Source organism: Salmo salar, chromosome 06 (genome assembly GCF_965601325.2).
Source record: "Salmo salar chromosome 06, fSalSal1, whole genome shotgun sequence".
Classification (NCBI taxonomy): Eukaryota; Metazoa; Chordata; class Actinopteri; order Salmoniformes; family Salmonidae; genus Salmo; species Salmo salar.
The window spans coordinates 73,730,914-73,754,224 of NC_138296.1; the positions used below are offsets into that span (position 1 = coordinate 73,730,914).

Sequence of the window (23,311 nt, forward strand, 5' to 3'; positions counted from 1 at the left end):
TTTCAAAAGAACAGAATATAATATTTTGAGTTGAATTATGTTAGGCTACTGATCTGTGCAGCCTAGGCTACATGGCTGCTCCATGCAAATGAAATATAGTTTGTTATTTTGTTCATTAAACAGACAAGACCCACATGTCCCTGCCCTGATCACAGTCAACACACACATACAGTATTTTAAGAATACAATGAAATATTACAGAATAAAATATAAATAATATTTTTCCCACACAACTTGAGTGTCACTGCTGTCATAGTGCTTATAAATGAGCCAACTAGACTAAAGTTGATCCTGAACAGCGCTCAACATTTCACCCGCCTAACTGTAACCAAATTTCCAAACAGAGATTCAGTGAAAACAAGAATCTGACATTGGTTGATTTATCAAGACGAGTTCCCACATGCAAAGCGGCGCGATGGCGCTGTCCCAATCAAAACTGTGCTATAATTATCATGTAGTTGACAACAAACCGGTAGGCTATTGCTTCAAATAACTATGGGAGTGTCAGTAAGCAATCATTTGATACATGCTTTTAATTACATTAGCCTACTTCATTGAAATATTTCCGTCATTCAGTGATAATCATTCCCACAGGAAATATTTACAGATCCATCCAGATGTGGTTAACTTCACTAGGGTAGGGGGCAGCATTTGGAATTTTGGATGAAAAGCGTGCCCAAAGTAAACTGCCTGCTACTCAGGCCCTGAAGCTAGGATATGCATATAATTGGTAGATTTGGATAGAAAACACTAGTTTCCAAAACTATTAAAATAATGTCTGTGAGTATAACAGAACTGATATGGCAGGCGAAAACCTGAGGAAAATCCATCCAGGAAGTGCTATTATTTTGAAATGGCTGTTTTTCCATTGAAAGCCTATCCACCATACAAAGACTTATGACCCAGTTCACAATCCCTATGGCTTCCACTACATGTGGCCATTCTTTAGGCATTGTTTCAGGCTTTTACTCTGAAAAATAAGGGAGAAACACCACTTTCAATGACCGGGAGCGTGCCTTTCTTGTTTTTCCTTTTCTATTGACGAAGCTATTGTCCGGTTGAAATATGATCGATTATTTATGACAAAAACAACCTGAGGATTGATTATAAACATCATTTGACATGTTTCTACGAACTTTTATGGTACTTTTTAGATTTTTCGTCTGTCTGTTGTGACCGCGCTTTGTTCCAATGATTACTGAACAAAACGCGCCAACAAAACGGAGGTTTTTGAATATAAAGAGGGACTTTATCGAACAAAACGAACATTTATTGTGTAACATGGAGTCTTGGGAGAACAATCATATAAAGATCATCAAAGGTAAGTGATACATTTTATCGCTATTTCTGACTTTTGTTACTCCTCTACTTGGCTGGTTACTGTTTGTAATGATTTGTCTGCTGGGTGCTGTTCTCAGATAATCGCATGGTTTGCTTTCACTGTAAAGTGTTTTTGAAATCTGACACCGTGGTTGGATTAACAAGAAGTTAATCTTTAAACCGATGTATATGTTTTATGAATTTTTATAATGAGTATTTCTGTTTTTGAATTTGGCACTCTGCAATTTCACTGGATGTTGGCCAGGTGGGACGGTAGCGTCCCACACCCCCTAGAGAGGTTAAGAAAACAGTGCATGCATAGTAATGCTGCCAAGTGATATGCCTGGCAAAGTTTAGAACTGCCATGATGATGGTAACAGACTGTAACGGGCGCTGCCTAGCAACCATCAAGAGCTTAAGAGCGTAGTGTGTGCTAATGCCGCCTCAGCATTATGGCTATGTTTCATACTAAACCGTGGGCAGAACTTTACCGCATTCATGACTACCTCAGTTAGTGGAAATAAAAGTACAGGCTTTGTTATTAGCAATACCTTTCAGATATAAGAAAAGGCGGCAAAAAGTTGGAGCCATGGTCAAATTGGCAGCAAAACGTCTTGGTATGTAAGGGGTATATCACTACATACAGGAGGTGTGTGGGCCTGAAGGGCCAGAGGCTGTATAATTTTGGCCAGATATTTTAAAGCAGGGGTGTCAAGCTCATTTTGCCCCAGGGGATTTGTTCGGTCTTCAACGAGGTCCGGAGGGACGTATGATGTTTTTGTCTAATTCCTAGCAGTCAATTCTAGATTTTTTCCCTGACCAGATCCGGCCCACAGGCCGTATGTTTAACACTCTTGTTATATGTTTAAGAGGATTCCTTCAATCTTCATCATGGTTGAAGACACATTTGATATATCCTTATTACTTATGAGAAACCTATCAAAGTAACTTCAGAAGATATTTTCCATCGTGAATGTTTTCACCTCGACCCTCCTCATTTCCACAGGACTATCTACAGAATTAAATTAGATTTCAGTACATTCATATAGAATAGGGCTCATCTCACCAAATCATTCTCTACGTACATACCATATCTCTCTGTTCTGAGGGGTATTCGGTTACTCTATAAACGTACAGAATCGCTTCATTAAATAGGTTATTAAACAGGCTTTTGACGGTGTGGTATGTGACATATCTGTCTGTTTAAACTAGTATAGAGTTACTCCTTCCCCTGGCTGAACGGAGGTATTAAACGGTGCGGGTCCCTTTGTGCCGAGCCAGGTCACGGCCTGCTAAATATTTAGGTAGGGAAGACGTGCTCCTGCAGCCCTCCCAGATAGAGGGAGACCACGTAGGAACCTTAAAGTAAATAAACAAACACACACAGAGGGAGACGGCGAACCAGAGCAGGACGGCGGAGAGTTTAGGCTTGTTTCCATGACAACGCTGGGAAAATTAATCTGATATCGTAGGAAAAACATGGCCCCCAACCCAATGATGTTGGGTCAGTTACTGATTATCTAGATTTCTTTATTTATTATGCATTCCGCACTCCTGTATGTCTCCTCCCTATCTTCCACATGCCGACCACAGAAACTCAGCTTTAAGAGCGAGGAATTCTACCTGACTTTAGTTTTAAGACCCCACAGACAAATTACTGTTAGGCTACTTTAAGTGGATAGGCATGTCTGCACACAGTCTTACACTGGATTACCTAGAACAACTCCTCCGAGCCTCCATGCAGTCCAGATGTGTGTTGTGTATGTTGGATATGTGAGTGTGTGAGCAACCTGTTACAATAGGAGACTGCGTAGGTGTCCCTTCAGTGTTGACAGAGAGATTAGTGAAGGATCAAGAGGCTCTCAGGAGGACATAGCTGTAGGGCCAGAGGCTGAACATGGGTGGCAGGGTGTTTTTGTGTCAGTCAGGGGCCATACCACACATTCTCTCTCTCCCTCCCTCCCTCACACGCACACATACACACACACAAACACACACACGCACCCCCACCCATCTGCACATCGAAAGCACACACACTCCATACATAAACACTAGTTCACAGACAAAAACACAATCACATAGATAGATAGTGAATATACAACTGTCTCTCTTACCTTCCTCTGTTAGGGTGTTGTCCTCTGAGTGGCCATGGAGCTCTGTCTGCTCATCTACCTTCCCAATCAAACTGGAGATTGAGATCTGTCCATTCGTCTGCTGGAGCTGATGAGGAGAGAGAGCGCATGTGAGAGAGAGAGAGAGAGAGAGAGAGAGAGAGAGAGAGAGAGAGAGAGAGAGAGAGAGAGAGAGAGAGAGAGAGCATGAGAGAGAGAGAGAGAGAGAGAGAGACAGAGAGAGACAGAGAGAGATAGAGAGATAGACAGAGAGAGAGTGACAGACAGACAGACAGACAGACAGACAGACAGACAGACAGACAGACAGACAGACAGACAGACAGACAGACAGACAGACAGACAGACAGACAGACAGACAGACAGACAGACAGACAGACAGACAGAGAGAGAGAGAGAAAGAAGAGAGAGAGAGAGAGAGAGAGCATGAGAGAGAGAGAGAGCATGAGAGAGAGAGAGAGAGAGATAGACAGAGAGAGAGTGACAGACAGACAGACAGACAGACAGACAGACAGACAGACAGACAGACAGACAGACAGACAGACAGACAGACAGACAGACAGACAGACAGACAGACAGACAGACAGACAGACAGACAGACAGACAGAGAGAAAGAAAGAGAGAGAGAGAGAGAGAGATAGACAGACAGAGAGAGAGTGACAGACAGACAGAGAGAGAGAAAGAAAGAGAGAGAGAGAGAGGAAACATAGCACTGTTAGATAGCTCCAACAATAATACACTATAGCAGAGATACTAATCAGTAACAAAACACAGTCTCCCACACTATTCAATCCATTCATTGTCATGTCAAGACAGCAGCCAAACCATAAAAAGGTTTCAAAATCAAAAAATGTATCATCATAATAATTTTCCCCCATTCAACTAACGGCACATTATGTCAAATTCATAACAGAGTAGCTACAGTACACGCCTTCCCACATCTGTTTCATGCTACCACGCTAACAAGATACACGAGCAGACAGACACACTATCTCTTTCTGCCCTCATTACGGCATCAGAGTCCCAACAGATCTTTGGCAGTGGGCTGGGGCTGGGGATGGTGCTAGGGTTGGGGCTGGGGCTGGGGATGGTGCTAGGGCTGGGGCTGGGGCTGGGGATGGTGCTAGGGTTGGGGCTGGGGCTGGGGATGGTGCTAGGGTTGGGGCTGGGGCTGGGGATGGTGCTAGGGCTGGGGCTGGGACTGGGGATGGTGCTAGGGTTGGGGCTGGGGCTGGGGATGGTGCTAGGGTTGGGGCTGGGGCTGGGGATGGTGCTAGGGCTGGGGCTGGGACTGGGGATGGTGCTAGGGTTGGGGCTGGGGCTGGGGATGGTGCTAGGGCTGGGGCTGGGACTGGGGATGGTGCTAGGGTTGGGGCTGGGGCTGGGGATGGTGCTAGGGTTGGGGCTGGGGCTGGGGATGGTGCTAGGGCTGGGGCTGGGGATGGTGCTAGGGTTGGGGCTGGGGCTGGGGATGGTGCTAGGGCTGGGGCTGGGACTGGGGATGGTGCTAGGGTTGGGGCTGGGGCTGGGGATGGTGCTAGGGTTGGGGCTGGGGCTGGGGATGGTGCTAGGGTTGGGGCTGGGGCTGGGGATGGTGCTAGGGTTGGGGCTGGGGCTGGGGATGGTGCTAGGGCTGGGGCTGGGACTGGGGATGGTGCTAGGGTTGGGGCTGGGGCTGGGGATGGTGCTAGGGCTGGGGCTGGGACTGGGGATGGTGCTAGGGTTGGGGCTGGGGCTGGGGATACTTTAATACAGTCTCTCCCTGTGGAGACCTTGATCTAACTAATGGAGCCCTGAGTCAGTGTCCCATTCCCAACGGCTGAGACTTCTCCAGGAAAACCCTGAAAGACGATCTGTTATAGAACTAGATAGAAAGGCTGAGAAAAGAGAAAGAGAGGGAGAGAGGGAGAGAGAGAGGAGATGGAGAGGGACAGAGAGGGAGAGGGAGAGGGAGAGGGAGAGAGAGGGATAGAGAGCGAGAGAGAGAGGGGGAAGGAGGGAGGGAGAGCGAGAGAGAGAGGGAGAGAGGGAGAGAGAGAGAGAGAGAGAGAGAGAGAGAGAGAGAGAGAGAGAGGGGGCCATCACAAACAGCTCTTTCTTACAAGCTGATGTAAGTTGGCCACAACAAAGAGAAGATGAGAAAGATAGAGAGAAATAAAACAAGAGAGAAAGGGAGAGCAAGAGGACGAGAAAGAGAATGAGACAAAGATAGGGGAAATAGGGAAAGGGGAGGTGAGAGAGAGCCAGAGAGAGAGAGAGAGAGAGAGAGGGGGAAGGAGGAGGGAGAGCGAGAGAGAGAGGGAGAGAGCCAGAGAGAGAGAGAGAGAGAGAGAGAGAGAGGGAGAGAGAGAGAGGGAGAGAGAGAGGGAGAGGGAGAAAGGGAGGGAGAGGGAGAGAGAGAGGGACAGAGAGAGAGAGACAGAGAGAGAGAGAGACATGAGAGAGGGAGAGAGGGAGGGAGAGAGAGAGAGAGTGAGAGAGAGAGTGAGGGAGAGAGAGAGAGAGGGAAAGAGAGAGGGAAAGTGAGAGGGAGGGAGAAAGAGGGGTGGAGAGAGAGAGGGCCATCACAAACAGCTCTTTCTTACAAGTTGATGTAAGTTGGCCACAACAAAGAGAAGATGAGAAACATAGAGGGAAAGAGATTGGGAAAGAGAGAGGAAAAGAGGGAGGGAGGGAGAGAGAGGGAGAGAGAGATAGAGAGAGAGAGGGAGAGAGAGGGGGGTGAGAGAGAGAGAGGGAGAGAAGAGAGAGAGAGAGGAGAGAAAGAGGGAGAAAGGGAGGGTGAGAGAGGGAGAGAGAGAGGAGAGAGAGGGAAAGAGAGAGAGAGAAGGGAGAGAGAGAGAGAAAGAGAGATGGAGAGAGAGAGAGGGCCATCACAATCAGCTCTTTCTTACAAGCTGATGTAAGTTGGCCACAACGAAGAGAAGATGAGAAAGATAGATAGAGAGAATTAAAAAAAGAGAGAAAGGAAGAGCAACAGGACGAGAAGGAGAATGAGATAAAGATAGGAAAATAGGGAGAGGGGAGGTGAGAGAGAACCAGAGAGAGATTGAGAAATGAGAAGGGAATGAGACTGTGAAATAGGGCCAAGCAAACTGGCAGGTCAGTTTAATGTGGAGACTCATAGGAAACTATGAACATAAGGAAATATATCTCTGCTGAATGGGAGATGGAGGCGCTCCTGTAGTTTAACTCACAGCCTCTGAAGTCCTCAGAGGCCTGATGATCAGCTTTAAGTAGAGACCAGCAGGTGCCCCTTTGACCTCTAGTGACCCCGCCCCCTCTGGCCTACCTCATGATTGGCATTCCCAGCATTCCGTGCCCTCTTCACAAGACTCCGCAGGGGCAACCAGACCCACACCCCTCTCTCTTTGACCTGCCACACCCCTCTCTCTCTTTCCCAATCCACTCACCTCAACAATCCTTGCTCTCACCTCACCTCAACCCCTCCAGGTTCACTCCCCACACTCCCTATTCTTGTCCTCATGTTACCTCACCCCTGTAAAAATGCCACACATTTTGAGGGGTGTTAGAAACACCATGGCTCCATTCCCAATGTTCTGAGATACATGGTCAGAGGCTAGACGTTTCCCTCCCTCACAAGCTCTCCCAGGGGTCATTCTGAAGACATACAGTTCCTATAAGGATAGCTAGAGTGTTTAGGATGCCTGAGAGGGTTTAGGGGTTGTATAATAAGACTGTGCCTACTACAACAGCCCACACACACACACACACACACACAGCATGGGGTCCTGAGATGCCTTCCCTCTGACAGTAGATAAGAGGTCTGAGGTCAGGACTCTGGAGCCCTGTCTTACTCAACTTTCTCTCTCTCTGTAACTCACAGGTCTTCCAGGCTAGAAACTGTCAGACAGTCTCAGTCATCCAGATCTGTCTGATAAGAAGTTTCACCCAGAAGACATTTCCTCATCAATTATGCATACACTGTTTTTGGAATCCTTCCACAAGCATTCCAATTGTGTGTATTGATGGGGATCAAATGTGCCAGAGCCAATTGTGCATCTGCTCCCCACTATAGAGGGTATGACAATATCCTGTACTGTACAGTGTCCTAGCCCTGCAACCTTCTGACTGAGTTTAGTGTGTGTGTGTGTGGGTGTGAGTTCCTTTGAGCATATGGTCGTTAGCGTTAGCCACAAGGTTAGCTAGCAGGAAGGTGTGAAATTAGGTCTGTGGGGGGGGGTTGCTTGACCAGCAGGCTTGTGTACCCCTTTACTCTGTACACACAAAGGCACAAGACACAAGTACTTACTAAAAGCTCCCATTTTGACTCTACTCTCTTCTAAAATCTCCTGTCCTCCCCAATCCACATCCCCTCTACATTTTACATTTGAATCATTTAGGAGACACTCTTATCCAGAGCAACTTACAGGGATTTAGGGTTAAGTGCCTTGCTCAAGGGCACATTGTCAGATTTTTCACCTAGTCGGCTCGGGATTCAAACCGGCGACATTTTGGTTACTGGCTCCGACGCTCTTCTAACTGCTAGTCTACCTGCCACCCTCTCTCTCTCTCTCACCACTCCTCCCATCCACTCTTCATCTCCTGTCCCGTTGTTGCAGAGGCAGAGGCTCCAGGACAGACATGCTGCTGTCCCCTAAATGACTCTACAGAGCGCTAGCGTACAGACACCCCTCCACCCCATAGAGGGAGGGAGAGAGGGAGGGATGGAGGGGGGAGGGGAGAGGGGGTGTGGGAGGGAGGGGAGAGGGGATGTGGGAGGGCGGGAGGGAGGGAGGGAGAGGGGATGTGGGAGGGAGGGGAGAGGGGATGTGGGAGGGAGGGAGGGGCTGTGGGTGATGCAGCTGTCTAATTACACCTCTAAAAAAAAAACGATTACATTTCTTATCATCTTTATAAAAATATAAAAAACTCCCATTTTATAGACATAATATATTAATTCATATAAATACTGTACACATTTCGAACCACCCTTCTCTCTCCCTCCCTCTGTCTTCAAAGCAACTCCTGACCCCAGAAAACCCAATGACACGCTAACGTGAGTCCACAGGTAACCATACCTGAGGCATCTCCCTGCAGCTTTAGTCAATATGATGATGACATACAGTTAGACAGAGAAAGAGACCCTGACGAGACTACTCCAAGGCTCCCTCTGTCAAAAGGTTGTTATTATGACACACTCCCTTACCGGATCAGGCAACACCTCCCACCTCCCTTCAAGATCTCCTACCCCTCCACCCAACATAGGCTTAGACAAGACATTTTATCATAAGAGGGGCTCTGATGATTCAACATCTAGATATTACATCCAACCCCAGGGGAGAATTAGTAACAGAGCACTACACAGAGGACATCACAAGAACAGCCTGCACCATAAACCACCATTCACCCCATCTGGCAAATACTGTTGTTTAATCAGAGATTTACAGACTTAGAGGGACGGTACTACAGGCCTTACAGCTGGAGAAGCAGGCCATAGAACAGTAGATAACCTGACAGCTGGTGAGCTTCTACAGTACAGAGCTAACCTTGTGCCCTCACTCATATAACTCAAACCGCTCAACAGACAAAGTGAGAGTTCAATGTCAATGTGCTGCAGTCAATTTCTGATTAAACACACCCATTTATACAAACATAAAAACTGTGCACACACACACACACACACACACACACACACACACACACACACACACACACACACACACACACACACACACACACACACACACACACACACACACACACACACACACACAGATTAAATCAGACAGTGATGGGGTCTTTATTAGTTCATTTAGGACAGTTAACCCCGCGCCCTCTGACCTCATGGTGAGGATAGTCCCAGAGCGGAGGGAGGAGAGAAGAAGAGGAGAGGCCAACAGGGTGTGGAGGAAAAATGGGAAAGGAACAAAGGAGGAGGAGAAGAGGAGATAGGAGGGGAGAGGAGAGGAGAGGGAAAGAGGAGGAGATATGTGGGGAGAGGAGAGATTAGGGGAAGGAGAGGAGACAAGCAGACAGAAGGCGATGAAAGCGGCAAGGGACAAGTCCATCTCAATCAGAGTCCCCCAGAGGATCTGAATGTTTCCTTGTGTTAAGCAAGCAAAAACCTGAACACTGGAGTCCTGGGCTGTGAGTTTAGTTCCCCCACGTTTGTCATCTCTTAGTGGACATGTCTATCTGCCTCCACCCCTCCCTGCTCCATTAATGTCTCCTAACCTCCAGCACACATCTATTAAACCTGACCCCTACATTCATAACATACCTGGGATCAAAGACTAGCGGGACCCCTGGCCCAGTCTCTGCTCTCACGCTCTCTTTCTCTCACTTTCTCCTTCTCTCCAGCTCTGAGTGTGTGTGTTTGTGTGTCTGTGTGGGTGTTTGCCGTGCCACACGTATGTGTGTGTGAGTGTATCTGTGTATTCACGTGCACATGAATGTGTGTATATGTGTTTTGTGTGTGTTCCTGCTGTTGTTTACCTGTTCGTCATGGTAACACTGTGTGTAGCGTGTGATCTACAGGCCCTCTGCTTATGGCAGCGTTACAATCTGGCACAGAGAGCATCAATAAAAAAAACTAGATTATACTAGCATAGCTCAGTAACAGCAAACCTAACAGAAGCTAGATGATATAAACTCTGTGTCTTATTTAGTCCAATAAAGCTCTATAAACTGCTGTAACTCAGTAAATTACATCTAACATAACTAGCTAACATGATTCTGTAATGTCACTATTCGGTGACTTTTTATCTGATGTTAAATTTATTAATGCAATTTTTTCTGCAGTATAACCAAGTGTACTTCTCTGAGTTCTCTGCAGGTCTCCCCAGTGTACATGATCTAGTTATGTCCTTTCACATAACTGGGCTTCCCATAGCCTGTGTTGTCTCTCGAACCTCTTCAAACAGTATCTTAAATTAGACATCTCAGTCTTATCATCATATCTGTTTCTGTACTCCAGCTGTAGTCAGACAACATTGGCCATATATGGAAAACACAAAACATACACACTCGGGCAGTGGTCAACAAAATGACCTATTGGGAGTTAAGATGGAAAACTATGATAGAAAGAGAAGGTGGATGGATGGATGGATGGATGGATGGATGGATGGATGGATGGAGGGGCAGGGAATAATAAGAAGAAAAAAACAAGAGGGAGAGAGAAATATAAGACAAGAGCAAAGTCTTTGACTGAAAAGATAAAGTGGAAAGAGACGAGAGTGAGAAGACAACTTACTGAGTTATCCAGTTTGCTCTCAGAAAGTCATTCACATCTTATATAAGACAAGGTCCTCATTCAGTCCATTATCCAACTCCTTTGCAGCCAATTTGATTATGTTGACTGAGCTCATTCAGACAGACAGAGAGACTCTTGCTTTGAGACAAATGGAACAAGTAACTCATTCTCCCACAAATATCACTTATTTCACCATTACAGAAAATCACTTATATCTCCTCAAACAAACCCTGAAATGTGTGAATGGTGGTCAGCCTCAAATATCCTGCAGAGAGGGTAACATAAACCCCATAGAGGTATTGTATAGTCTATGTTGAGCATTGGGATGATTTGGGGTACAAGATAGCAGGGATGTGGAAGTTTACAGCAAGAAGTAGAAGTTAGAAGGTGATTTGAGTAACTTGACAATGAGCTTTAGTGCCCTAAGAAGATGTATTAAGAGCTTTGCTAAACATGACGAGAGGCGAAGGAAACCAGATGCCTCGTAAACAGTTGTATTTATATTTTTTTCTGTTAAATCATAATACTGCAGTACTGTGATACTTAGCAAAGTCACGCCCCAACATCAGCCATAGAAAACCACAGACACCAAGCCCCTGCCACGCTTCCCCCTACACAAATGGATGAATTAAACCACAGATACCAAGCCCCTGCCACGCTTCCCCCTACACAAATGGATGAATTAAACCACAGACACCAAGCCCCTGCCACGCTTCCCCTACACAAACGGATGAATTAAACCACAGATACCAAGCCCCTGCCACGCTTCCCCCTACACAAATGGATTAATTAAACCACAGACACCAAGCCCCTGCCACGCTTCCCCCTACACAAATGGATGAATTAAACCACAGATACCAAGCCCCTGCCACGCTTCCCCTACACAAATGGATGATTTAAACCACAGACACCAAGCCCCTGCCACGCTTCCCCTACACAAACGGATGAATTAAACCACAGACACCAAGCCCCTGCCACGCTTCCCCTACACAAATGGATGAATTAAACCACAGACACCAAGCCCCTGCCACGCTTCCCCCTACACAAATGGATGAATTAAACCACAGACACCAAGCCCCTGCCACGCTTCCCCTACACAAATGGATGAATTAATCCACAGACACCAAGCCCCTGCCACGCTTCCCCTACACAAACGGATGAATTAAACCACAGACACCAAGCCCCTGCCACGCTTCCCCTACACAAATGGATGAATTAAACCACAGATACCAAGCCCCTGCCACGCTTCCCCTACACAAATGGATGAATTAATCCACAGACACCAAGCCCCTGCCACGCTTCCCCTACACAAACGGATGAATTAAACCACAGACACCAAGCCCCTGCCACGCTTCCCCTACACAAACGGATGAATTAAACCACAGACACCAAGCCCCTGCCACGCTTCCCCCTACACAAATGGATGAATTAAACCAGCAGGCCCAAGCTTGAAAGTATCTTAGGCCTGGTTGTTTGTTTGTGTGTTTGAGGGAGAAGGGGAGGACGTTCTGTATGTGTTCTCTGTGTGTACACCTGTCTTTAGCTGTATCTGGACAAGGCCAATAGGTCCCACCAGGTTCATGTTTAGACCAAAGCTACAAGCGGCCTGTCTTTGTGTCAATCAAACCCCCCCGACCTATGAACCCTGTCAGTCTATACCTCCCACAATTTGTCTGTTTTTCACCCCCCCCACTACTGCACCTCCACTGAACGGCTGCTACAGTGGAGCCCCCCCATGTTGATAGACACACAGGGACAAACAACAACAACCCGTCCCCCAGGACCCCCCAGGATCCACCAGGACCCCCAGGACCCACCAGGACAGGATCACAGACAGGCCACACTGGCCAGCGCTTGACCCCAGTGACCTGACATAGAACTGCCCTGAAATAATAATAAACCTCCCCCTCTTTCCTCCATTCCTGGGTCTTCAGCCTCTCTGATTAGCATCTCCTGTCACGTGGATTGGTTGCGCTTTAAACACATATGTGAGAAAAGAGATTTGGGGGACCTTGTAAAGCCTACAGATACAACAAACATGGATGTGATTATCTGAGTCAGGCAGTAACACAAACCAGACCTCCACACGGTATCTCCCCATCTCAATGAATTACTATACCATTGTCATGTTGAAAAACCTCTCGAAGATCTAGACAAAAAGTAGAATAACCCTTTTGTTAATCTCAGATCGTCTCTGAATATGAACACAAGCAGAGTGAAAGCCCTCATAATTGAGTCTTACAGTGTTCTGTGTAACACACTGTCCAATAAGGAGAAGTTTTTTGGGAAAACAATCTGTGATTGTTCCAGCGTTGCAGGGGCACACACCGTTCCTTCAGTGCTACAAACGCCAGGCCAGAGGCAACACTAGATAAAATAAAAGCAGAGAGAGAGACATGGCAGGTTCACCAGCCAGTCGCCAGTCCTCCCTGATTCAATTTCAATCCGTAAAAAGATACAATATCACAAACAAAATGTATTTCATGGTAGTTTTGTTTGTCGGATGGCCGGGTCGGGCGCTTGCTTCTCACATGCTGCTACTTTTCTTTCTTCTCGTCCTAACCGTTTCCTAACATCATTACTGGAGACATGACGGAAGTCAACAGTAAGAAAGCAGAGGTCTTATTTCAGTCCATCTACGCCAAACACTCTTTTACCATTTATCAGTGTTTCTACCCTCAACGAAGTCACTGTTTCATCCAAGTAACAAGATTGAATGTCCACACATGGGCCTTACGTTAACTACTAGGTAAAAATAAGGACACATAAAGCAGGGGTACTATTCTGTCTTGAGCCACTGTCACACAACAAAAAACCTGTCCACTCTGACCTCCCTCCCTCCCTCCAGGACCAGGATTGGTGGATACTACATTAGTAGGAGAAACCACACCTCCAATAGGTTGTTATTGTCTCATAAGACACTGATTATTTTAGACACAATGAGGCACCACTTATAATAATCCAGCATAATCCAACAGAGAAAACTGAAACTGGAACAAAACAGCAAAGCTACCAGCAGGCTTGGCAATGTTATTGGTAAACTGCCCTTTAAAGCAAATGACATTGTTTTCCCTAAAGCCATAATATCAGCCTGCACGGTAATCACTAGTGTAAACAACCAGTAATAACTAACTAGAGTACAGTAAACCAAGTGTCAGGTATTCCCATCCAAACAAAGACAGTATCAACCCTCCAGACCTGTGTACTGTACTTATTCTCACTGAATAGATTTATCGGCCCGAAATGTCAATTTCCATCATTTGACATACACTTTTCAATTCACATTAGCGACGGGAATGTCACGAGCCGAGAGAGGGATCGGTTGACGTTCTTGCTTCGCAGCTCAAAAGTACCGTAAATGTCACAGTAGCCACCAGCCAGGGGGCTAAGCATTGCAAACTATTATCCAAGCTAGCTACTAGCAAGCAACTCTTCATGATATTACCATTTGAACTGTAGGAGTGTTGATCTCAACGAGACAATTCTGTTTACAATGCCCTGCTCAGATGGGGGCAACTGTCAGGCAAGTGTTGTGTGCACCCTCTGGAGGTAGAGCTCGAAACGTCAACGTTTCACAAGTTTACACAACAGTATTGTCTCTCGAGAATCTCTCAAAATTACATTTTTGCTATTGGCAATGTGAAAACGGTCCTAGACAGACAAGCTATTCTATAAAACAAACTGTACGGGTATCCGTTCCCCTCGCTCAGCAAAAGCATAACCACAATCAAATCAAATCAAATGTTATTTGTCACATGCGCTGAACAGGTGTTCATGCGCTGAATGGGGAGGGGGGGGGGGCAATGCAAATAGTCTGGGGTAACCATTTAAATAGATGTTCAGGAGACTTATGGCTTGGGGGTAGAAGCTGTTTAGAAGCCTCTTGGACCTAGACTTGGCGCTCCAGTACCGCTTACCGTGCGGTAGCAGAGAGAACAGTCTATGACTAGGATGGCTGGAGTCTTTGACCATTTTTAGGGCCTTCCTCTGACACCACCTGGTATAGAGTCCTGGATGGCTGGGAGCTTGGCCCCAGTGATGTACTGGGCCGTACACACTACCCTCTGTAGTGCCTTGGGGTCGGAGGCCAGTTGCCATACCAACTGCTTGTTGGTATGTTGTTCTCTAGGGTGGGAGTCTCCCCATCCCTCTGTACACTTCCAAGGCGGCAGGATTTACACAGACACTCCCTTAGGGACAGATCCAATGACAGGTGGGCTGATAGATGAACAGGCTGTTTGATCAATACAGTAAATCCCAGAGACTTTACAGTGGAGGGAGGGAAGGAGGGAGAGGGACAAATCCGCCACGCCCCTACACACCACACAACAGTATCATGGGAGGGTCCCGAGTTATGAATCATTGTTTGTCCCATAGACCCCCCCCCCCCCCCCCCACACACACCCTTACATCACACCAGAACAGTTAGAGCTGCATCCGAACCAATGGTGCTAAAAAATGCATGGAACAGGGAGAGAGTGGTAGCACGAAAAAAAGAGAGAGAGAAAGAGTTAGGGGAAGAGAGTGGGTGAGAGAAGTGAGAAGGGACGAGGGAGAGAGAGAGAAGAGGGAGTGAGAAAGGGTGAGAGGGGGCGATGAGTGCATGGTGGTGCGTGCAGTGACGGGGGCGTAGGGTTATTTTTGGAGAGGAGAGTCTCTGGGCCTCAGATGATGGGACGGACCGCCGCAGTGGAGAACACAGAGCGCCTGCGTCAGGGGGAGGGAGGAGGGGGAGAGAGAGGGAGAGAGAGAGAGACAAAGAGAGAGAAATAACCACCTCCCGACAAACAACCACTCCAGCACAACAACAAATCCCTCAATATTGGCCTGTTCCATATCAACAAAACTGCACCGGAGAGTATCAAACACTATACTGAAAGAACAAGAAAGGATGATGTCTGCAAAATGTAATACTGTCTCATTCACAAGTCAAATACTTTTAATTTGATGGAATGTGTAGAGAACAGTGCAAAGTGCAGGAGAAAGAGCATGGTAAAGCAAACAACAAACAAACAAACAAGATTAGTTAGTGCTCTCTCTCGTGATCCTGATCCATGCAAAACCAATTTCACAACATCACACCTAAACACAAGAAACATACTGTCAAATAAAGCAGCAATGAACGGGTTTCACAGAAAGGACAAAATATCATTTGGATAAAAAGGGTTCATGAGAATATGTTTTTTGTAAGTATTTTTTGCATTAGCATATGTGCTAACGTGCATCTATAGGTACAGTGCATCCATATTTGAATGCAGCAACAATTTCTTCTAAAAACCACGATAGACTGATGTAATGAGTCTAAATACAAAATCTGGAGTGAATCTGACTCATGGTTCATAAGGAGAAGATGATTGCAGATGAATTTGAGCATTAGCTTTAAACATGCAAAGAATGATTGTTAAAAACAAAAATATAAATGCAACATGTAAAGTGTTGGTCCCCATGTTTCATGAGCTGAAATAAAAGATCCCAGAAATGTTACAGATGGACAAAAAGCTTATTTCTCTTCAATTTTGGGCACACATTTATTTACATCCCCGTTAGTGAGCATTTCTTCTTTGCCAAGATAATCCATCCACCTGACAGTTGATTAAACAGCATGACACAGGTGCACCTTGTGCTGGGGACAATAAAAGGCCACTCTAAAATGTGCAGTTTTGTCACACAACCCAAATTAATGTTAATTTCTCTACCATAAGCCACCCCCAACATTGTTTTAGAGAATTTGGCAGTACATCCAACCGGGCCTCACAGCCGCAGACCGCGAGGAACCACGCCAGCCCAGGACCTCTACATCCGGCTTCTTCACCTGTGGGATCGTCTGAGACTAGCCACCCAGACAGCTGATGAAGCTGTGGGTTTGCATAACCAACAGATGCATATCTGTATTCCCAGTCATATGAAATCCATAGATTAGGGCCTAATGAATTTATATAAATTGACTGATTTCCTTAGATTAACTGTAACTCAGTAAAATCTTTGAAATTGTTGCATGTTGCGTATATATTTGTATATTATTTATATATTATATATTATTCCATATTCATCTCTTAGTAAACACATACATTTGGTCAAACTTTGGTCTACAACCAAACTTTAAGCAATAACAGCTGAGGTGAAATGAAAACACAGCCTCTTGTCCAGCCATGACTTTAATACAGACATTAAATCGATTGTCCAGTAGTAGCAGACCTGCTGTGGTTGAGCATCCAATCAGAATGATTGATTAGTCCAGACAGGCCCTAGCACTCCACAGGGTGTCGTGAAAAGCCCAAACCCGCTGACCAGACCTGTGCCACTCAATAACGCATCACATCACGGGAGAGAGAAAGAGAGAGAGAGAGAGAGAGAGAGAGAGAGAGAGAGAGAGAGAGAGAGAGAGAGAGAGAGAGAGAGGGGAGGGAGGGGCGGGGGAAAGGATTGTAGATTAATATTTAAAGACAGATAAGGAGATAGAGAGGGAAAATGGGTGTGTTTTTAGGTTAGATTAGTTTATTAATCACATGCTCATTATCACAGATGTAATCGCATGGTACAGTGAAATTCTTAAACTCCAAGCTCCAACAGTGCTGGTCAAAAAGAGAAGTGAATGAAACAATAAAATAATAATAATATATACATTTTTACAACTGTAACAGTGATAAATGTCCATTGGGGGTGGGGGTAGGATAAATATATGTGGGGTGGGGTGGGGGGGGTAGAACGTCCATAGGAGGAGCAGCAGGGGGGTTATGCTCTTGATGGTGCTCCTGTAAGCTTCCGGTCAGTGGTGGTGGAGTTACTGTACCAGGCCGATAGTATGCTCTCAATGGTGCTACTGTAGAACACTGTGAGGGCCCTCGGGGACAGGACGGATTTCTTCAGCCTCCTGAGGTTGAAGAGTTGCTCTTGTGCCTTCTTCACCACGGTGTCTGAGTGGTTTGACGATTTCAGCTCCTCTCTTCCTACTTATTAAATGGACTGGAACCATAGCGGAGTGGAGGGACACGGATTCCTTATCAAATCTCTCTGGGAAACTAGGGATGATGAGCATGTCTCCCTGGCCATGACTCCCCCCTCTTCATGGGGGCATGCTGCTGCTGTGTCATATTGTACATTTGATGTGTGTAATTTTATATTCTGCAGGGTTAATTTGAAAAAGAGACCTTGGTCTCAACATGACTCCGTGTCAAAATAAAGGTTAAATAAAGGTTTAAAAAAATCTGTGTGCTCACTGGGTTACTGTGTATGCATGAGATATATGGCTGTAAATGGCTGTTTTACAACACAATATGTTAAACCCCAAAGCTAAAGTTAAGGTATAACATATCTAGTGGTATACTGTAGTCTAACTGAATAACAACAGCATGACTAATGGTATGGGACAGAGTATAGGCTACTGTAAATACACACAGCCATCAGTGTGGGAACATTGCATTAGTTAACAGTTCTCTGCTGCCAAGATAGAAAACCCCACACCCACCAGAATCCCTAGCTCTGCCTTTTCCCCTTTTCCAAGAATGAAAGAGGATAGCGATGTGTTTGTTTTCCAGAAGATTTGAATAGAAATTGTTCCAGCGTCCGGTGGGAAAACCAGCCCGGAGTGCCCATACAGAGGTGCACTTGTCCGCAAGGCCTACTTCAAAATGCCATCCTTAAATGCTAGCGTACATTACATTATCATTAATCTACAAGACAATCTTTGGGCCTACTTCAAGTCAAAGCAGTTTATTGTAACTATGTCATGTCGTGCCTCACCTTCTAATGCACTTTTAATCCCAGTAAAAAGGCAACAACAATACAACAATTTCAAATATACTGATCAATCTATCAATAATAACCACATGAATAACCAGCCAACTGGACTGGAGAATCCACAGATAAGCCTGTCCTGGTCTGTGTGTGAAATATAACAGGCCCGGATCAAAAGACAACCTATTAGATTAGAGAGCCACAGACCAGACGGCCCTCCATGTGATGTTTCCCTATAACTCAATATAGCTGACAGAAAAACACAGAAACACATTCATGCTGTCTCAATGATGGGACTGTCTCTAAAGAGGGGGCAAGCCTATTTCAGGAACACTTTAAAATGATCATAATCTAATTTATATCATCATATGAATTGATCTTTCCGATTGTAATGTTCTTAGTTTATTTCCCAGGAACTCATTATCATGTAACGGAATTGTAATCCCTGTCAGAGGTAGCGAGAGGTGAGAAACGGACAAAAGAATGAGAGCCTCCTTTCATTTTTTAAAACCCAAATACACAGGTCCATTCTTTTCAGAGCGGTGCTGGCGGTGGATCTGATATGGCCAAGATGGGGGGATGGAGGGATGGAGGGAGGACAAACTCTAATTACACACAAGCTTCTTCCCATTTCGTCTCCATTAAGAGAGAGAGGGGGAGGAGAGTTTGTACAGAACAGTGAGTCCACATAAAAGACTAAAACAACACAGAGAAGACACTCTGGGAAGAGAACATTGTACTCTGAACAAAAACATAAACACATCTTGCAACAATTTAAAAGATTTTACTGAGTTACAGTCCATATAAGGAAATCAGTCAATTTAAATAAATTCATTAGGCCCTAATCTATGGGTTTCACATGACTGGGAAAAACAGTTAATCATCTGTTGGTCAGAGATATTTCTAAAACAATTTGGGGCGTGGATCAGAAAAACAGTCAGTATCAGGTGTGACCACCATTTGCCTCATGCAGCGCGACACATCTCCTTCGCATAGAGTTGATCAGGCTGTTAATTGTAGCACGTTGTCCCACTCCTCTTCAATGGCTGTGCGAAGTTGCTGGATATTGGCGGGAACTAGAACACGCTGTCGTACACATCAATCCAGAGCATCCCAAACATGTTCAAAGGGTGACATGTGTGGTGTGTATGGGGGCCATGGAAGAACTGGGATATTTTCAGCTTCCAGGAATTGTGTACAGATTCAGTTAAGAACAAATTCTTATTTACGATGACGGCCTACCCTTGCGACATGGGGCTGTGTATTATCTTGCTGAAATATGAAGTGATGGCGGCGGATGAATAGCACGACAATGGGCCTCAGGATTTCGTCATGGCATTCAACCTGCCAACGATAAAATGCAATTGCGTTCATTGTCCGTAGCTTATGCCTGCCCACACCATAACCCAACCGCCACCATGGGGCGCTCTGTTCACAATGTTGACATCAGCAAACCGCTCGCCCACACGACACCATACAGTTGAAATCAGGATTCATCTGTGAAGAGCACATTTCTCTAGCATGCCAGTGGCCATTGAAGGTGAGCATTTGCCCACTGAAGTCGGTTACAATGCCACCCTGCAGTCAGGTCAAGATCCTGGTGAGGACGACAAGCATGCAGATGAGCTTCCCTGAGATGGTTTCTGACAATTTGTGCATACATTTGGTTGGTTGCACAAACCCACAGTTTCAGCTATCCGGGTGGCTAGTCTCAGACGATCCCGCAGGTAAAGAAGCCTGATGTGGAGGTCCTGGGCTGGTGTAGTTGCACGTGGTCTGCGGTTGTGAGGCCCGGTTGGACGTACTGCCAAATTCTCTAAAACGACGTTGGAGGTGGCTTATTGTAGAGAAATGAACATTAATTCACTGACAAAACTGCATATTTTAGAGTGGCCTTTTATTGTCCCCAGCACAAGGTGCACCTGTGTCATGATCATGCTGTTTAATAAACTTCTTGATATGACACACCTGGATCTTGGCAAACGAGAAATGCTCACTAACATGGATGTAAACACATTTTTGCACAACATTGTTGAGAAATAAGCTTTTGTGCATATGGTACATTTGTGGGATCTTTTATTTAATCTCATGAAACAACACTTTACATGCTGCGTTTATATTTTTGCTCAAAATAGCTTTACTAGCTTACATAAAACGCGACATGTTCAATGATAACAATATTCTCAATCAGGGAGAAAATAAGCATATCAGATAAGATAAAGGGAATTCAAATTCAATTTCCCTTCCCAAACTGCATTATCCTTTCTTTAACGATTGGAACACTCCCTTTCCCTAATTCTCCTTCCTGTTGTCACCCAAGGGACCAATCCCAAATCACCATTCTAGTGTCCATGGTGATAGTTCTCCACACCCCTAAGCATAATAATCACCTGACAATGATCTATGCATGGTGTGGTTTGTAGGGCTAACCATGAGTTATAGAAGGATTTACTGAAGATAAATAGCTAAGACAGAGATCTTTACAGAGACCTAAAATATGTGAGGAGGGGAACAACTGATCGCTTTTGGATATGCACGTGAGGAAGGTATCAGACTATCGCAAATGAACTGTATTCGTGTTGCACGTGCATTCTGTTTTGTGCATAGAAGGTACTTCTATCATGGTTTAACAGAATGATGTAATCAAGTGAGGCTCTTATAACATTCAATAGCAACCTCTCATCACGTCACCTTTCCTTTGTGACCAAAGATCTGACAGGACTGGCTAGGTTAATGCTATATGGTTGAAACCTATCCAGTCCTTCCACACAGTTGTCATGAAGAGAATGATTCGAGAAAAAGAGGGAGGCCTTGTGAGAGTATTGGGATGTAGCTGCAGACTCCTACTCAGTCAAAACTCTCCCATTAACCCAAAGCTGAAGATGAGATGGGAGTTCCCCCATTATAGACTCTTTCTTTACCTGAATCCATTTCACTCTCTACCCCTACTGTCATCAGGGGACCAGGAACAATCGCCTGATTCATGTCTTTATGTCACCCTGGCAGGTCCCTCTCTCACTCCACCTCTATGTCTCTCTCTCTCTCTCTCTACTCTCCATCTCCCTCGCACTCTCTCCATCCCCCCTGCCTACCCAAAACGCTCCCCTTACTGGGGTCTCTCCATCCTGGCTGTTTTGGGCCGGTGCACACAGGGCCTCAACACTGTCCCCCTCAGCCCATCCTCAATGGCTCCTCTGTTTGGCCTCATGCCCCGCTCCCCTCCCACCCCTCACCCCCTCCCCTCCACTCCCTGCCTGCCTCGTCCATCAGTCCTAAACAGTATAATCAGTGTCATAACGGAGCCAGATCAGCCAGTGCTCATTATAAAGGAACGTATGGGCCTTTATGCCATCCGCTCATTACATTACATAACATTAATATCCATGTTCCTAACAGCAGCTAGTGTGTTCCACTGAGAGCCAGTGAGTACCCTCTATTGGGAGCTACGTGTAGCTTGACACAGGCAAGTGGAAACAGTGTTTATATGAATGCATGTATGTCTTTATGGATGGATGGTGCTATGTAAGGAATGTTTATGCTACATACATTCCTTGATTGACACAGCTGGTTTGTGTGTGTCAGTAGCAAAACAATGTATGTAGGCTCCCACCCAACTAGCGCGAGAGAAAGGGAAGTGAATGAGGAAATGATAGCGGGAGAGTGAGCTGGAGAGAAAGAAAGAGAGAGAGAGGGGGAGAGAGAGAGAGCGAGAGAGAGAGAGAGAGAGAGAGAGAGAGAGTTTCAAGTTTCATGTTTTTAATGTCACATGCACAATTACAGTGACATTCCTTGCAAACTCAAAACCCAACAATGCAATAATCCATAACAATGCTATACTAGAAAAAACGAACAAGAAATATGAAGAACGCAATAAGTAAGTAAGCATACTATGTACAGGGTCAGTTCCAATACCATATTAAAATGTGCAGGGATACTGGATGGCAGGGAGCTCGGCCTCTGTGATGTACCAGCCTGTCCGCATCACCCTCTGTAGCGCCATGCGTTCGAGGGTGGTGCTATTGCCATACCAGGTAGTGATGCAGCCAGTCAAGATGCTCTCATTGGGACAGCTGTAGAACTTTTGAGGATTTAATGGCCCATGCCAAACTTTTTCAACCTCATGAGGGGGAAGAGGTGCTGTTGCGCCTTCTTCACGTGTTTGGACCATTTGAAGTCTTTAGTGATTTGGACACCAAGGAACTTGAAGCCCTCGATCTGCTCCACTGTGGATGGGGGCATGCTCACCTCCCTGTTTCCTGTAGTCCACGATCAGGTCCTTGGTCTTACTGACATTGAGGGAGAGGTTGTTGCTCTGGCACTACACTGCCAGGTCACCGACCTCCTCCCAGTGGGCTGACCCATCGTTGCTGGTGATCAGGCCTACCACCGTAGTGTCATCAGCAAACTTGATGATGGTGTTGGAGTCATGCGCAGCCACGCAGTCGTGGGTGAACAGGGAGTACAGGAGGGAACTAAGCACACTCCCCTGTGGGGCTCCTGTGTTGAAGGTTAGCGTTGGGGAGGTGATCTTGCCTACCCTCACCACCTGGGGTCGGCCCGTCAGGAAGCCCAGGATCAAGTTGTAGAGGGAGATGTTCAGACCCAGAGTCCTAAGCTTGGTGATGAACTTGGAGGGGACAATGATGTTGAACGCTGAGCTGTAGTCAATAAACAGCATTCTCACATAGGTATTCCTCTTATCTAGATGGGTGAGGGCAGTGTGGAGAGCAATTGAGATTGCATCATCTATGGACCTGTTGGGGCGGTATGCAAATTGGAGTGGGTCTAGATTGTCTGGGATGATGGAGTTGATATGTGGCATAACCAGCATTTCAAAGCACTTCATAATTACAGAAGTGAGTGCTACAGGGCGGGTGTTGACTTGATTAAAGACCTTTCTGACGTCGGTCTT

The 23,311-nt window shown here is 45.8% G+C and overlaps 1 protein-coding gene across 1 annotated transcript in view; it reads right to left on the reverse strand.

Moving 5' to 3' along the window:
- Positions 1–23,311, reverse strand: part of akap12b (A-kinase anchoring protein 12b) — a 63,160-nt gene that overhangs the window by 33,192 nt on the left and 6,657 nt on the right. Inside the window, exon 2 of the mRNA XM_014205622.3 lies at positions 3,435–3,540. Coding sequence (XP_014061097.3) covers positions 3,435–3,540 — 106 coding nt within the window. The remainder of the gene's footprint in view (positions 1–3,434; positions 3,541–23,311) is intronic.